Source organism: Canis lupus, chromosome 37, assembly GCF_003254725.2.
Source record: "Canis lupus dingo isolate Sandy chromosome 37, ASM325472v2, whole genome shotgun sequence".
NCBI lineage: Eukaryota > Metazoa > Chordata > Mammalia > Carnivora > Canidae > Canis > Canis lupus.
The window spans coordinates 207,558-224,670 of NC_064279.1; the positions used below are offsets into that span (position 1 = coordinate 207,558).

Genomic DNA, 17,113 nt, shown 5'->3' on the forward strand with positions numbered 1-17,113 from the left:
TGCTATGTTATATATTTCCAGGAATTGATCTATTTCCTCCAGGTTCTAGGTTGCTGGCATATAATATTTCATAATGTTCTCTTATAAACATTTGTATTTCTCTAGTGTTGGTTGTTATTTCTCTTATCTCATTTGTGATTTTATTTGGATCCTTTCTCATCTTTTTATCTTTTTTCTTTTTAAAGATTTTATTTATGTATTCATGGGAGACTCAGAGAGGCAGGGGTATAGGCAGGTGGAAAATGAGGCTCCATGCAGGGAGCCTGATATGGGACATGATTCCCCAGGACCCCGGGATCATGACGTGAGCCAAAGCAGATGCTCAACCACTGAGGCACCCAGGTGCATTTCTGATTGAATTCCTTTGCTTGTAATGGGTCTACTCATATTTTCTATTTCTTCCTGTTTCAGTTTTGCTCGTTTGCACATTTCTAGGGATCTCTCCAATTCTTCCTGGTCTCCCAGTTTGTTTGCATATAGTCTTTCATAGTATTCCCTTATAATCGTCTTATTTTCTGGTGTTGATTGTGATCACTCTTCTCTTTTTTGTGATTTTATTTATTTAGTTCTTTTCTGTTTTCTTGTTGATAAGGCTGGCTAGGGCTTGATCCACTTTCTTAGTTATTTTGAAGAACCAGTTCTTAGTTTCATTATTCCATTCTACTGTTTTGTTGTTTCTGTATTGTTTATTTCTGCTCTCATCTTTATTTTTCCCTTCTTCTGTTGGCTTTAGGCTTTGTTTCCTATTCCTTTTCCAGCTCCTTTAGGTGTAGTGTTGGGTTGTGTATTGGAGTCTTCTTGTTTCTTGAGGTAGGCCTGTATTGCTATCTACTTCCCTCTAAGGACTGTCTTTGCTACATCCTAGAGGTTTGAAGAAACATGTTTTCATTTTCATTTGTTTTAAATTTCCTCTTTAATTTCCTGGTTGCTCCATTCCTTCTCTAGTAGGATGATCATAATCTCCATGAATTTTTGGATTGTCCAAATTTTTTCTTACTGTCGACTTCGAGTTTCATAGCCTCATGGTCCGAAAATGTACTGGTGTGATACCATCCTTCTTGTACCTGTTGTACCTGTTGAGGGCTGATTTGTCGTCCAAGATATAATCTATTCTGGAGAGTTTCCCATGTGCACTTGAAAGGAATGTGTATTCTGCTTTCGGAAGAAATGTTCAGACTATATCTGTTGAGTCCCTGTGGTCCAGTGTGTCAAGGCTATTGTTCCCCTGTTGATTATCTGCATAGACGATCGGTCCATTGCCATAAGTGGGTGTTAAAATCCCCTGTCATTGTATTATTATCAGTGTGTTCCTGTACGTTTGTTGTTAATTGGTTTCTATATTTCGGTACTCCCATGTTGGCAGCATAAATATGTAGTTGTTTGATCTTTTTTAAAAACTAAATTTATTTTTTATTTGTGTTCAATTGACCAACATACAGAATAACACGCAGTGCTCATCCTGTCAAGTGTCCCCCTCAGTGCCCGTCACCCATTCACCCCCACCCCCCTCCCTCCTCCCCTTCCAGCAACCCTAGTTCTTTTCCCAGAGTTAGGAGTCTTTATGATCTCTCTCCTTTTCTGATATTTCCCAAACGTTTCTTCTCCATTCCCTGATATTCCCTTTCAGTATTATTTATATTCTCCAAAGGAATGAGAACATACACTGTTTGTCCTTCTCTGATTGACTTACTTCACTCAGCATAATACCCTCTACTTCCATTCACGTTGAAGCAAATGTTGTGTATTTGTCGTTTCTAATGTCTCAGTAATATTCCATTGTATACATAAGTCACATCTTCTTTATCCATTCATTTTTTGATGGACACCGAAGCTCCTGCCACAGTTGGCTTGTGGACATTCTGCTATAAACATCGGCGTGCAGGTGTCCTGGCGTTTCATTGCATCTGAATCTTTGGGGAGAATCCCCAAAAGTGCAATTGCTGAGTCGTCAGGCAGGTCTATTTTTAACTCTTTGAGGAACCTCCACACAGTTTTCCAGAGTGACTGCACCAGTTCACATTCCCACCAGCAGTGTAAGAGTCTTCCCTTTTCTCCGCATCCTCTCCAACATTTGTGGTTTCCTGCCTTGTTAATTTTCCCCATTCTCACTGGTGTGAGGTGGTATCTCATTGTGGTTTTGATTTGTATATCCCTAAGGGCAAGTGATGCAGACCATGTTTTCATGTGCATGTTGGCCATGTCAATGTCTTCCTCTGTGAGATTTCTCTTCATGTCTTTTGCCCATTTCATGATTGGATTGTTTGTCTCTTTGGTGTTGATTTTAAGAAGTTCTTTATAGATCTTGGAAACTAGCCCTTTATCTGAAACGTCTTTTGCATATATCTTCTCTCATGCTGTAGATTGTCTTTTAGATTTGTTGACTGTATCCTTTGCTGTGCAAAAGCTTCTTATCTTGATGTAGTCACAATAGTTCATTTTTGCTTTTGTTTCTTTTGCCTTCATGGATGTACCTTGCAATAAGTTGCTGTGGCCAAGTTTAAAACGGGTGTTGCCTGTGTTCTCCTCTATGATTTTGATGAACTCTTGTCTCACATTTAGATCTTTCATCCATTTTGAGTTTATCTTTGTTTATGGTGAAAGAGAGTGGTCTAGTTTCATTCTTCTGAAGGTGGATGTCCAATTTTCCCAGCACCATCTATTGAAGAGACTGTCTTTCTTCCAATGGATAGTCTTTCCTCCTTTATTGAATATTTCTTGACCATAAAGTTCAAGGTCCACTTCTGGGATCTCTATTCTGTTCCATTGATCTATGTGTGTTTTTGTGCCAGTACCACACTGTCTTGATTACCACAGCTTTGTAGTACAACCTGAAATCTGGCATTGTGATGCCCCCAGATATGGTTTTCTTTTTAAAAATTCCCCTGGCTTGGGATCCCTGGGTGGCGCAGCGGTTTGCTGCCTGCCGTTGGCCCAGGGTGCCATCCTGGAGACCCGGGTTCAAGTCCCACATAGGGCTCCCTGTGCATGGAGCCTGCTTCTCTCTCTGCCTGTGTCTTTGCCTCTCTCTCTCTCTCTGTGTGTGACTATCATAAATAAATAAAAATTAAAAATAAAATAAAATAAACTTCCCCTGGCTTTTCGGGGTCTTTTCTGATTCCACACAAATCTTAAAATAATTTGTTCTAACTCTCTGAAGAAAGTCCATGGTACTTTGATAGGGATTGCATTAAACGTGTACATTGCCTGGGTAACATTGACATTTTCACAATATTAATTCTGCTAATCCATGAGCATGTAATATTTTTCCATCTCTTTGTGTCTTCCTCAATTTCTTTCAGAAGTTTTCTATAGTTTTTAGGTATAGATCATTTATCTCCTTGGTTAGGTTTATTCCTAGGTATCTTATGCTTTTGGGTGCAATTGTAAATGAAATTGACTCCTTAATTTCTCTTTCTTCAGTCTCATTGTTAGTGTATAGAAATGCCATTGATTTCTGGGCATTGATTTATATCCTGCCACGCTACCAACTTGCTGTATGAGTTCTAGCAATCTTCACGGGGAGGGTTTTGTGTTTTCTAGGTAGAGTATCATGTCATTGGCGAAGAGGGAGAGTTTGACTTCTTCTTTGTCAATTTGAATGTCTTTAATGTCTTTTTGTTGTCTGATTGCTGAGGCTAGGACTTCCAGTACTATGTTGAATACGAGTGGTGAGAGTGGACATCCCTGTCTTGTTCCTGATCTTAGGGGAAAGGCTCCCAGTGCTGCCCCATTGAGAATGATACTTGCTGTGGGCTTTTCCTAGATGGCTTTTAAGATGTCGAGGATTGTTCCCTCTATCCCTACGCTCTGAAGTGTTTTGATCAGGAATGGATGCTCTATTTTGTCAAATGCTTTCTCTGCATCTAATGAGAGGATCATATGGTTATTGTTTTTTCTCTTGCCGGTTGTACCTGTTGAGGGCTGATTTGTGGCCCATGATATGATCTTTTCTGGAGAATGTCCCATGTGCACTTGAAAGGAATGTGTATTCTGCTTTAGGAACAAATGTTCAGACTATATCTGTTGAGTCCCTGTGGTCCAGTGTGTCAAGGTTATTGTTCCCCTGTTGATTTTCTGCATAGACAATCAGTCCATTTCCATAAGTGGGTGTTGAAATCCCCTGTCAGTGTATTATTATCAGTGTGTTCCTGTATGTTTGTTGTTAATTGGTTTCCATATTTAGGTACTGCCATGTTGGCAGCATAAATATTTAGTTGTTTGATCCTGATAGAGAGTCTTTTTAATTATGAAATAATGTCCTTCTTCATCTCTTCTTACAGTATTTATTCTTTCTTTTTTGAGATTTAAATATTTTATTTATTTATTTTTGAGAGATACAAAGAGAAGCAGAGGCAGAAACATAGGCAGAGGGAGAGACAGGCTCCCCAAAGGGATGCCGATATGGGACTCGATCCTGGGATCCCAGGATCACACCCTGAGCCGAAGGCAGATGCTCAAGCACTGAGCCACAAGGTGTCCCCCAGGGTTTGGTTTCAAATCTAGTTAGTCTGATATAAGTATGGGTTCTCCAGCTTTCTTTTCATAACCATTAGCGTGATAGATGATTTTCCATCCCCTGACTTTCAATCTCCCGGTTTCTATAGGTCTAACGTGAGCATCTAGTAGGCAGCATACTGATGGATCTTGTTCTTTTAATAACGATTTTATATTTGAGAGCATGAGAGAGAGAGAGAGAGAGAGAGAGAGGCAGAAAATTAGGCAGAGAGAGAAGCATGCTCCCCACTACTAGCACACTATGGGACTCAATCCCAGACTCCAGGATCACACCCGGAGTCAAAGGCAGAGGCTCAACACCTGAGCCACCCAGGCATCCCAGATCCTGTTTTTTAAGCCACTCTGATACCCTCTATCTTTTGATTGGAGCATTTAGTCTATCAGCATTCAGAGTGATTATTGAAAGATATGAACTTACTGCCTTTGTGTTACCGGTAGAGTTGGTGTTTCCAGTGACGTTCTCTGGTCCTTTCTAGTCTTTGTTGCTTTTGGTCTCTTTTTTTCCCCCACTAGAAGAGTCCCTCTTAAAATTCCTTATTGGATTGGTTAAGTGGTCATGAACTCCTTTATATTTTGCCTGTCTGGGAAATCTTTATATCTCCTTCTATCCTGAATGACACCCTTGCTGAAGAAAGAATTTATAAAAATTAGACTCTTATAAAAAGAAATTTAAAAACATAAAATAAATTTTTGGTGTTATGATTGAAGAAAATGGCATTTAGGAGGAAAACCAGAAGCTGAAAGGGAGGAGGACAGATTTCACCCTCCGTAGCCTTCACAGGGACCTGGTGTCCTTTCCTAGGAGGGCCCCCCCTCCATAGGATGCTTCCTGCTCCTCTGCGCTCCTTGTTGGAACCCAGCAGGCACATCTCTGTACCTCTGACACCTCTGTCGTCGTGGTTTATAACATCTTCCATGTATCCTTTTGGGGACCACAGCGTCGTGTATGGAATCATCGGCTGCTGTTTGACAACATTGGGGGGATTCTGATTTTTGTTGGTTTTGGGGTGTGTGTGTGTCTATCACATGCAGCTATCACGTGCAGCTATCGGATCCTCTGGCTGGGTCACCCAAACGCCAAAATGGTGGGCACAACATCATTTCTGGTGCTGGAGCTGGGCGGCTACTGGGGTCTCCTGGCCGACCCTGTGCTGGCTCATGCAATGACTTTCCGCTGGAGTGTCTGCTGAGATGGAAGTTCCGGCTTGACCACATTCCTAGGTCCTGCAGTGGGTCCTGCCAAGCACCATGTGCTTCTCTTCTCCCTGATGCCTCTCCAGCAGGGAGCCAGACCTCAGGGCCGCTCTGGGGGGTGCTCCTGAGGAGGTGGGTGCACATGGAGGGGAGCCCTGGGGCTGCCTGTGTGTGGGAGTCGGGGTGGGGACGGGGATGGGGTTCCTCAGTCTCCTGTGCTGCCTGGCCTTCAGGTCGAGTCCCATGCTCACCAAGCTCCTACTCACTCGGGCAAGGAGGGTGCCCTCCACACGGTGGTGTGAGAGATCCAGCACCACAAGGTGTGCACGCTGAGTCCACCTGGTGCAGGTGGCCCAGGTGCATGAGCTGCAAGTGTGGGACCCAGGAAATTTAACAAAAATCTCCTACCCCTGAGCAAGCAGAGCAGGACTGATTCCATTTTGCGCTACACCCGCCACCTCCCCTATGACCCCCTCATCACCTGATTATGGCTTAAGGCGCTGCCCCACCCTAGTCAGATTGCTGGGCACACCCTAATCAGAAATCAGCTCATAACAGTGAACCCCGCTTTGTGCCCACCAAATCTGTGCGCCGATTCTGACCAAAGTAATAGACCAGCTCAAGTGGATACTATATGGTAAGGTGCAATTCAATCGGCCACCTGCGTGTGAACTGACATGACTGTGCAAATTTCTGCATATCCCATGGTCCACTGGCCCCTATAAAGCTGCTATGCCTCTTAGTCTCAGGGTCCAAGTCCCTGCTCCGCTGTGTCGGGTGCACTTGGACACAAGCTCCAGTTTGTAAAGAAAGCCTTGGGAGTTTGCATCGGTGTTGGCTCCTCAGTGGTTTCTCGGTTTCACAATCTTGGGCACAACACAAGGGACTACTGTCCTGACATCCCTTCTAGGGCCATGCTGACTGCCCTGCAGGCCCTCTCTGCCCCAGGCTCATAGGCAAGGGGATGTGGGGAGGGGAGGAAGTGCCCCGTACCTGGCCAGCCACGACCTCCTGGACAGAGGGAGCACAGACATCCGGGTCGCTTTGCACAGACCCTGGTGACCTGAGGCTTCTTGGCTGTCACTCTGTCCCAGGCCCTCCTGGCCCGTGGGGCACAGCCTGAGTCCCAGTAAAGTCTGTCAGGTCCTGAACCCGGCATCTGGCCACCTGTGGAAGGCACGTGGGGACGTCAGCTGGGTGTTCCTGGTGGCGCCCCTGCAGGGGCTGGTGGGGCCAAGGTGGTACCCCCTCCTCCTCTCTTGGTGTCTTTCCATGCCCCGTGAACAGTGTTCTGGGAGACACAGAAACGGGCTGGCTGTGCATTTTCGCACCACAACACTTTATTGACTTTCTACAGTAAACGGGCTCAGAGTCGAGGGTGCACGCCTTCCCCTGGGGAGGGAGACCTTTCTGTCCTTTAGGGGAGGGCAAGAATGACATGTGTTGGGGGGCGGGTGCTGGAGTCCCCCACCTGGGAGCAGGTGTGGACTCTGGGTGGGGGCGTGTGTCCTGAGATTTCAGTCTGAGAGACAGTTCAGAGGACAGCAGAGCTGACCTGGACCTGCACCTCATGGGCTTCTGTGCTGGGCCCCGCAGGGCAGCTGGACCCCGGCCTCGGGATCCCTGGGGCCCCAGCACCTGGAGGAGCCTGCCTCCTGGTGTGGGTGCGGGTGGGGCCCACCATCCTACCCCAGGGCCCAGGAGTCAACATCCAGCTGTGAGAGGGCTCCCTCAGTCCGGGGCCAGAATCCAGGGCTGGCCAGGGCCATGTGGGCTGGATCCCATTAGTCTTTGTGTTGGGCCTGGGGTGAGGGCTCAAATCACCCCAGCCCTCACAGAGCCCAGGGCCAGGCCAGCCCAGATCCCCATGGGTTAAGGGCTGGTGTCCTGTGCAGGGTGTGCCGCCCTAAATGAGGGACAGTGGGCGGAGGCAGGGCACAGTGGGTCCTCTGCACCACTCACCTGCACCCACCCTGTTGGGGGCTCCCTGTCTTCCCTCCTCCCTGCAACCCATGGGTACTCTATGGGACACCCGGGCTTCTGATGGGATCAGGGTATCCAGAGAACCCCAGGGAGGCTGAGCATGTCCCACAGGGGGCACCTGCACTGGGTCCTTGCTGGGGGTCAATGGTGTGGTGGTAGATGGTGTGGGGGCAGGGGTATGATGGTGGTGGAGAGTGGGGAATGGTGTAGGGGTGATGGTGTTGGGGTATGGTGTGAGTGGGAATTGTGTGGGGCTGCGTGGTTTTGACAGGGATGGAGTCTGTGGGATGCCATTGGGGATGATGATGTAGGGGGATGGTGTGGGAGTGGTGAATGATGGGTATGTCGTGGGGGGCCTGTGGAAAAAGGGCATCTCCTTCCTCTAAGATGCACAAGGAGACATCTACAGTTAAAGCGACTAGTCTGGGGTTTGCAGTGACACCTGCCCCTGGGGCACCGTGTGGTCAGTGCAGGGCCCTGGCTGGACTGGGGGCATTATCTGGGGGTCATTATACTATGTATGTTTTCAAATTGCAAATTGTCTCAAATGAAATGCATAGAATTTAGAAATATATAAAGCACCGAGAGTGGGTCTCACTCTGACCCGTCCGACCCTCATGGGATCGATGTGTGTCCTGCTCCAGCCGCGGCCATGCCGCCTGGCCCCCAGGTCCGGTTCCTGCCCCCCACGTCCCCCACCCCATCCCCTGCTTCTCAGGGGGCCATCCCTCTCCCCTTTGGCGTTCAGCTCCCATGGCAACCCCTGGAGGCCCCATCCTACTGGCCTCCTCATCCCCGAGGCACCGGGAGTGTGGGCACGGGGTCATCCCCAGCATCCTACCATGGAGCAGTGTTTTGTTGGCTGCTATTGCTCCCCCCGGCCTCAGAAACCCGTTTTCCCTACCCAGAAGGCCCCGGGCCTCCCTCGGGGCCCCGAAGCCCCCTGGCCCAGCAGCCTCACCCGACCCCCTAGCCATCCCAAAATACGGTGTGGCTGCCGAATGTCCTGTTGACGTCCAAGTCTACCTGGGTGATGTCCCTGGAGGAGACCAGGACCTCCTCCTTCATTTCCTGTGGGAAAACTGGGGAGGAGGAGCAGGCGTCAGGGACACAGACCCCCACCTGTCACGAGCTGCCATGCTGGGCAGGGAGCCCTGGGGCCACCATGGGAGTGTGTCCTGCCAAAACCCCCTTCCTTCCCCTGGGAGGCCGGGCATGGCGGGAGTGCCCACCATGCCCGTGGGACCTGTGTGAGGGCCTGTGCCCAGCTGTTGTGGGCGAGGAGGTGACTGAGGGTCAGCCTGGGTGGGAGGGGATAAGGGTTCAGCCCAGGTGGGAGGGGACATGGGGATGTTGTGCCCAAGATTGCGAATCCAAGAAACCACTATGGAGCTGACACTGATGCAAACCCACAAGGGTTGATTTCCAAACTCGAGCCTGCGTCCAAGTACACCAGACACAGCGGAGCAGGGACTTGGACCACGAGGTGGGTTTTTGCTTAGTTTTAAGGGCTTGTATCGGGGACCTCCAGAAGGGCTGGAGTAATTCCTCAAGTTCTGTTTACATTTTGATATGGGGCCTTCAAGGGCATTGACCTCTGTTCCCATTCTAATAGGCGCCTCCATCCCTTGGCGTGGGCTCAGTTCTTATTCTATTGTGGGGGTTTCTAGGACATGAAGCTGTAAACTTTTGTTTTTTTCCTGTAACTGAAGTAATGTAAATTTCATCTCTTCTTCACAGGGGCCTGGGATGGCTGGACGTGTTCGAACGCTGAACTTAAAGCGGAAAGGCCTTCATTTTCTCAGCCTCCTTGCGTCCCATCCCATCCTATCTAGCTCCTTTCCCCTTCCCCGGACCTCCTGAGAGAGCAATTGCAAATGACCTCAGCGTGGCAGCGTGTGTTGGACAGGACCAGGGATTTGGGATCAGGAAGACCTGGGTTGCGTGCACCCCGGCTGTGCAGCGGGATTCGATGCTGCAGACTCTTATTCCCTAAGGCTATCTTGAAAACTGACTTTCACATAGAAAAGCTGTCCTTTATGTTTAAAAGATGAGGAGTGAGTCAAAGCCTTTTTTCTCTGCCCATCTGATTGCTCAGATTCCAATCTGAGATGTATTTCCTGTTAATAAGGATAATTTACTATCCATAGTACTATGGTTAAAATATTCTGACACAAGTAATTCAGAGGGATGAGGGTTTCTCATCTCTTTCTTCACAGCTCAGTCACTCCTCAGGAAATGCATCTTTATGGATTTGGAAAGAACTGAGAGACATTATTACCAATGGTCCTATTATTATGTGAAGGATTCTTCCCTGAGAATCTTCCCCTGTTTCAACTGACACTGAAACACTTTGAACTCTTTGGAAGACAAATGTCAAGGAAATAAATGTTATGCATTGCTAATTTTAATTGCACTTGCAATATGGTGTCTATTATAATAGAAGTATTTTTATCTGATTTTTGCTATTTATTATCCGTTCCTGCTTTTCAGGTTGAGGAGGCATTATACGTTTTTATACGTGTTTTTCTTTCCTTCTGATGTAAAATTCTTACTCTGTTTCCATCAAAGGAACTCTTTAAGAATAAGGCAACAGTTAATTCAACTATTCTTAAAATGTCTTCACACTTGGAGCCTGATTCATTTAAGTCAATTTTCAAAATAAATCTTATTTATTAGGAAAAAAACAAAGATATATAGGGAAATTGAGAAGATAGTACAGAGCATTCGCATGCACTTGCACTCAATTTCTCCAATTATTGATATCTTATATTAGTACGGTACAAATGTTAGCTAATGAATCAATATTAAAATAGTCGCATTAACCAAAGACCATACTTTATTCAGATTTCCTTAGTTTTTGCTAAGTTACCATCCCTCATATCACATTCCATTTGTCCTCCTGTTTTCTTAGGCTCCTCTGGATTGTGACAGTCTTTCAGCCTTTCCTTGTTGTTGTTGCACTGGAACACTTTGAGAAGTAGAGTATTTTGTAAAATTTCCCTCAGTTGGGACATGTCTGTTGTTTATCTCATGATTGAATTGTTTTTGTGGATTTTATGCAGAGATATACTGCCATTTTTATTATATCATATAAAGGATAGATACTATCAACATGATTTATCAGTCTTGGTATCGATCTGATCATCTTGCTGAGGTAGTGTTTGTCATCTTTCTCCATAGTTAAGTGATTCTTTTTATTATTATTAATTATTGTTATTATCATCATCATATTATTTTGTTTTTCATAATATATTTTGTAGAAGGAAGTTACTATGTGTATTCCACACGTAAGAGTGGGAAGCTATGCTCATCAACATGAGAGTGGAATGTCTGCACAAATTGTTTGAAATTCTTCTACAAGGGAGATTTCTCTTCCTTGTGGGTTTCTTTTTTTTTGTTTCTTTTTCAAAGATGTTATTTATTTATTTGAGAGAGAGAAGAGAGAAAAAGCATGAGTGAGAGAAGCAGAGGGAGAGGGAGAAGCAGGTTCCCTGCTGAAAACGGAGCCTTCCTTGGGACCTGGATCATGATCTGACTTAAGGTAGAAGCTTAACTGACTGAGCCACCCCGGTGCCACTCTTTCTTTCTTTCTTTTTTTTTTAAATAATAAATTTATTTTTTATTGGTGTTCAGTTTGCCAAATCAGAATAACACCCAGTGCTCATCCCGTCTAGTGACCCCTCAGTGCCCGTCACCCATTCACCCTCAACCCTGCCCTCCTCCCCTCAGTCACCAAGAGTTCATTTCCAAGAGTTAGGAGTCTTTATGTTCTGCCTCCCTTTCTGATATTTCCCACACATTTCTACTCCCTTCCCTTATATTCCCTTTAAGTATTACCTATATTCCCCAAATGAATGAGAACATACAATGTTTGTCCTTCTCCGATTGTCCTACTTCACTCAGCATAATACCTTCCAGTTCCATCCACCTTGAAGCAAATGGTGGGTATTTGTTGTTTCTAATGGCTGAGTAAGGCCCACCTTTTCTCTCTCTTCATCTTCTGAGTCTCCTATGATATGAATGTTATTGTTTTAATAAGTGGCTGACTTCCCTACATCTGCCTCTGTGGTCCATAACCTTTCTTGTTTTTAAGGCTTCCAGTTGGGACTGCATCTCAGTTATAGCATTTTTAACGTTGGACTGACTTGATTTTAGCTCTTTTATTTCTACAGTAAGGGATTCTCTAGTTTGCTTCTGTGCTCTTTTTCCAGCCCAGCTGCTATCTTTATAATCATTGTTTTAAACTGTAGTTAGACATCATATATGTTTATTGATGAACTTCCTGGCTGTGAGTACTACCTCATGTTATTTTATGGAGGAGAATTTCTCCATCTCATTATTTTTTCCAGAAAAGAAAGAAGGAAGAAAAAGAAAAACCAAGAAAAACAATAACAACTGCCCTCCAAAAAAAACCACCAGATTATTTTGGCCTGATTGTTAAAAGATTCTAAATCCCAAAATATGAAACACAATTAAACTACCATAAAAGTAAAAATAAGAAATATATAAGGTACATACATAAAATTAAAATAAGGCAATTAATAAAAAAGAATCAAAGAAAATAATTAAAAATAGAGCACAAAGTACAAAGGAATCTAGACCCTACTTTCCAGGCAGAGCTGAAGCTTTGCAGCCTCTGTGGTCTGGCAACTTGGGGGCAGCGAATGGTCTGTGTGGGGTCTGGGGATGGGCCTTGGTGCTGATTGTCAGGTGCACATCTGCCTGGGAGTTGCACCTGTGGGGGTCAGAGTCGGGGTGGGCGTCAGCGCCTCTGGGCTCCAGCGGGCGGCACTGTGCTGCTCCCTGATTCCTGGCCCTGATGGGCGGGATGCCGGTGGGGACGCTGGGTCCTCTGGCTCTGGGGCTGAGCATCCCGCCCCCCAGTCTGCTGGGGCCTCCACAGAAGAACCCCGAAGCCCCCGGGTCTCCGCGGCTTCGCTCAGAACCCTGCGTTCACTCTACCTGCGTCCGAGCTTCTTTTGGTTTTCTTTTTTTATCTCAGACTGTTGTGCCCAAGATTGTGAATCTGAGAAATCACCAAGAAGCCAACACCAATGCAAACACATGAGGGTTTATTTACAAGCTCGAGCTTGTGTCCAAGTATACCCAACACAGTGGAGCGGGGACTTGGACCCCGAGGTGGGTTTTAGCTTATTTTTAAGAGTTGGTCTCGGGGAACTCCCGAAGGGCTGGAGTAATTCCTCAAGTTCTGTTTACATTTTGATATGGGGCCTTCAAGGGCATTGAGATCTGTTCTAATAGGGGCTTCCTGCCCTTGGACTGGGCTCAGTTTTTATTCTATTGTGGGGCTTGCTGTGTCCTGACAGTGAGCATTCAGGAAGGAAATGATGGATGTGACTCCCTTCTCAGGAGCATCACAGAGAATAAATAAGGAGACTGAACAAAAAGAGCACAAGACATTGGGGGCTTCGTCCATATCAGAAGGGACTCCTCAGAACCACAGGGTAAGTGAATGGGTAGAATGAATGGTAGGGTCAGGGGAGGTGAGGCAGTTGGTGGTTTGGCTTAGGTTAGATGTTAGGTGTTTGTGATTAACCTTATGGTTACGGATTAGAGGTTAGGGTGAGGGATAAGGGTAAGGGTCAGTGGTTAGGAGTTAGGATGGGGGTTAGGGATTAGGGAATGAGGTTAGGGTTAGTGACAGTATTTAGAGTTAGGGTTAGGGTTATGCTTTAGGGTTTAGGGCAGGAGGTTTGGAGGTGGGGTTAGGGTTATGGTTACAGTTAGGGTTGGGCTTAGGTTTGCAGTTAGGGTGAGGTGTTAGGGTGTGAGTTAGGGTTAGGGGTAAGGGTTAGGGGTTAGGGTAAAATTTAGGGCTAGGTTTAGGGTTAGGGCGAGGGTTAGGTTTAGGATAGGGGTTACGGCTAGGGATAGGATTAGTATTTAGTTAGGGTTTAGGGTCAGGTCAGGTCAGGGTCAGGGTACGGTTTTGGAAAAGGGTAATAGGTATAGGGAGTGGTTTAGGAGTTAGTTTTAGGGTACAGGTTAGAGTACAGTTAGGGGTATGAGATAGGATTAGTATTAGAGGGTTAGGGTTAGGGTACAGGTTAAGGTTAGGAATACGATTTGAGTACATTAAGTTAAGGTTAGGGTTAGAGGTTAGGGTTAGATTTAAGGTAGGGGTCAGGGTTAAGGGTTTAGAATAGGTTTAGGATATAGGGTGAGGGTTGGCATGAAGGTTCCGTGAATGTGTTTTGGTCTTGGGGTTTGTGTTTGGTTTTCGATTAGTGATGGGTCTTGTTTAAGGGTTAGGTTAACATTAAGATTAAGTGTAGGGTTAGGCTTATGTCTGTGTATGGTTAGAGTTTGGGTCTTGGCATGTGCCTGCACTGGGACTCCTAGCATCTTGGGCAGTTTAGTTTTATGCACTCTATTTAGGTTTTGGGTTCAAAGATAGCCTGACTCCACCAAGTCAGTGGCCTCCCCAGAGAATCAAAATCCTGGCTTCTGCTGGGGTGAGAATAGACATGGCAGGTTTCTCCCGAGCTGAGCTAAGGAGGGGATTTGTGGCTCTAAAGACTCTTTATTTGGATTTTCAGTTGCCTTTCTGATTTTATCTCTTGTGTGCACATGTTTTCTCTATACTACCAATTATTATTTTAAAGTTTTACTTGAATTCCTGTTTGTAAACACAGTATGATATAGTTTCAGGTTTACCACATAGTGGTTAGACCCTTGGATACAACGCCTGGTACTGGTCACAGGTGCCCTCCACTATCCCCATCCCCTGATTCACCATCCTCCCCACCTTCCCCTGGTATTTATTAGTTTATTCTCTGTGGTTAAGAGTGTGTATCTTGGTTTGCTTCTCTCATGCCTCCTCCGCCCCTTTGCCAGTTTGTTTGGTTTCTCAAAATTCACATGTGAATGCAATTGTATGGTATTTGGTATCTGTCTTTCTCTGACTGAGTTCATTTAGCATAAATCCTTTCCACTCCTTCCACGTCACCGTAAATGGAGTCATTTCATCCCTTCTGATGACCGAGTGATGTCGCAGTGTGTATATTTACCACATCTTTCTGCCCATTCATCAGTCGATGGACATCTGGGCTGTATCCACAGTCTGGCTGTTGTTGATAACGCTGCTACAAACATTGGGCTGCGTGTCCTTCCTCGAATCTACTAAAGTACTTCTCTATCCTCGGGGTAAATACCTAGCTGTGAAATTTTGGAATCGTAGGGTAGCTCTATTTTTAACTTCTTTTTTTAAATTTTTTTATGATAGTCACAGAGAGAGAGGCAGAGACACAGGCAGAGGGAGAAGCAGGCTCCATGCCCTGGAGCCCAAAGTGGGATTCGATCTCGGGTCTCCAGGATCGCACCCTGGGCCAAAGACAGGTACCAAACCACTGCACCACCCAGGGATCCAATTTTTTTAACTTCTCAAGGACCCTCCACACTGTTTTCCACAGTGGCTAAATCTGTTCGCATGCCCACCAGGAATGTAAGGAGGCTACCCTTTCTCCAAAGCCTCACCAACACCTGTTGTTTCTTGTGTTGTTAATTTTAGCCATTATGACGGCTCTCAGGTGACATATCATTGTGGTTTTGGTTTGCATTTCCCTGATGATGAGTGACGCTTTGTGTCTTTCCGTGAGTCTGGTGGCCATCTGGCTGTCTTGTCAGAGACAAAGTCCATTCATTTTTCTGCCCATCTCTAGTTGCATAATTTGTTTTTAGGATCTTGAGATTTATATTTCCTTTATGTGTTTTGCATACTAACTCTTTATTGGATGTGTTGTTTACCAATATCTCCTTTCATTTTGTATGTTGCCTTTTAGCTTTGGTTGTTTCCTTCACTTTGCGGAAGCTTTTCATTTTGATGAAGTCCCAATAGCATTTTTGCTTTTGTTCCCTCACCTCAGTGGCATATCTAGAAAGAAAAATCAGTGGCCAATGTCAAAGACGTTGCTGCCTATCTTTTCTTCTTTGATTGGTTTCAGGTCTCACATTTAGGTCTTTCATCCATTTTGAATTTATTTTTTATATATATGGTGTAAGAATGTGGTCCAGTTTCATTCTTCTGCATGTGGCTGCCTGGTTTTCCCAACACCATTTATTCTTATCCTGGGGTCAGGGTTAGGGTTTATTGAAGAGACTGTCTTTCTGCCATTGGATATTCCTTCCTGCCTTGTTATCCTTTATGGGTCATAGATACAGGTTTGTATCTTGTTTTGGCTTTCCATTCTGTTCTATTGATCTAAGCGTCTCCTGTTGGGAGAACCCTGATTGCTGATTCAATTTCTTTGCTGGTTATCTGTCTGTTCAAATTTCTTATTTCTTCATTTTTAATTTTTGCTATGTTATATATTTCTAGGAATTGATCTATTTCTTTCAGGTTCTAGGTTGCTGGCATATAATTTTTCATCATATTCTCTTATAATCGTTTGTATTTCTCTAGTGTTGGTTTTTATTTCTCTTTTCTCATCTGATTTTATTTGGGTCCTTTCTCAACTTTTTATCTTTTTTCTTTTTTAAATATTTTATTTATGTATTCATGAGAGACACAAAGATGCAGAGGTATAGGCAGAGGGAAAATGAGGCTCCATGCGGGGAGCCTGATGTGGGACTTGAACCCCTAGGACCCCGGGATCATGACGTGAGCCAAACACATGCTCAACCACTGAGGCACCCAGGTGCCTTGCTGATTCAATTCCTTTGCTAGTAATGGGTCTGTTCACATTTTCTATTTCTTCCTATTTCAGTTTTGCTCATTTGCACATTTCTAGGGATTTGTTCATTTCTTCCAGGTCTCCCAGTTTGTTAGCGTATAATCTTTCATAGTATCCCCTTATAATTGTCTTATTTTTCTGGTGTTGATTGTGATCTCTCTTCTCTCATTTGTGATTTTATTTATTTAGGTCTTTTCTCTTTTCTCGTTGATAAGGCTGGCTAGGGCTTGATCCATTTTATTACTTATTTTAAAGAACTAGCTCTTAGTTCTGTTATTCCATTCTACTGTTTTGTTGTTTCTGTATTGTTTATTTCTGCTCTGATCTTAATTTTTTCCCTTCTTTTGTAGGCTTTAGTCTTTGTTTGCTATTCCTTTTTCAGCTCCTTCAGGTGTAGGGTTACGATGTGTATTGGAGACTTCTTGTTTCTTGAGGTAGGCCTGTATTGCTATGTACTTCCCTCTTAGGACTGCCTTTGCTACATCCCAGAGGTTTGGAGAAACATGTTTTCATTTTCATTTGTTTTAAATTACCTCTTTAATTTTCTGGTTGCTCCATTCATTCTCTAGTAGGATGATCATAAACTCCACGTATTTTTGGTCTGTCCAATTTTTTTCTTACTGTCGACTTCCAGTTTCATAGCGCCTTGGTCTGAAAATGTACAGGGTGTGAAATCAACATTCTTGTACCTGTTGTACCTGTTGAGGGCTGATTTGTGGGCCCTG

General features: G+C 44.9%; 1 protein-coding gene and 1 long non-coding RNA gene across 43 annotated transcripts in view; one reads left to right on the top strand and one right to left on the bottom strand.

The window, feature by feature from the left end:
* Positions 1 to 17,113, bottom strand: part of LOC112656497 (uncharacterized) — a 441,756-nt gene that overhangs the window by 161,927 nt on the left and 262,716 nt on the right. The window lies entirely within an intron of this gene.
* Positions 1 to 17,113, top strand: part of LOC118353533 (uncharacterized) — a 368,208-nt gene that overhangs the window by 112,757 nt on the left and 238,338 nt on the right. For 31 of the 42 annotated variants that reach the window (XR_007408947.1, XR_007408957.1, XR_007408956.1 and 28 more), the window contains exons 2-4: positions 9,433 to 11,236; positions 12,698 to 12,834; positions 13,066 to 13,160. The exons of 9 other annotated variants lie outside the window; for them this stretch is intronic. Coding sequence is in view for 20 of the 33 variants with exons in the window: in XM_049106706.1 (XP_048962663.1) it covers positions 12,750 to 12,834; positions 13,066 to 13,160 (180 nt within the window). In the remaining 13 variants the exon portion in view is untranslated. Of the gene's footprint in view, positions 1 to 9,432; positions 11,237 to 12,697; positions 12,835 to 13,065; positions 13,161 to 17,113 lie in introns of those variants that run through there. 2 more of the 42 variants (XM_049106724.1, XM_049106712.1) reach the window with 2 other exon arrangements.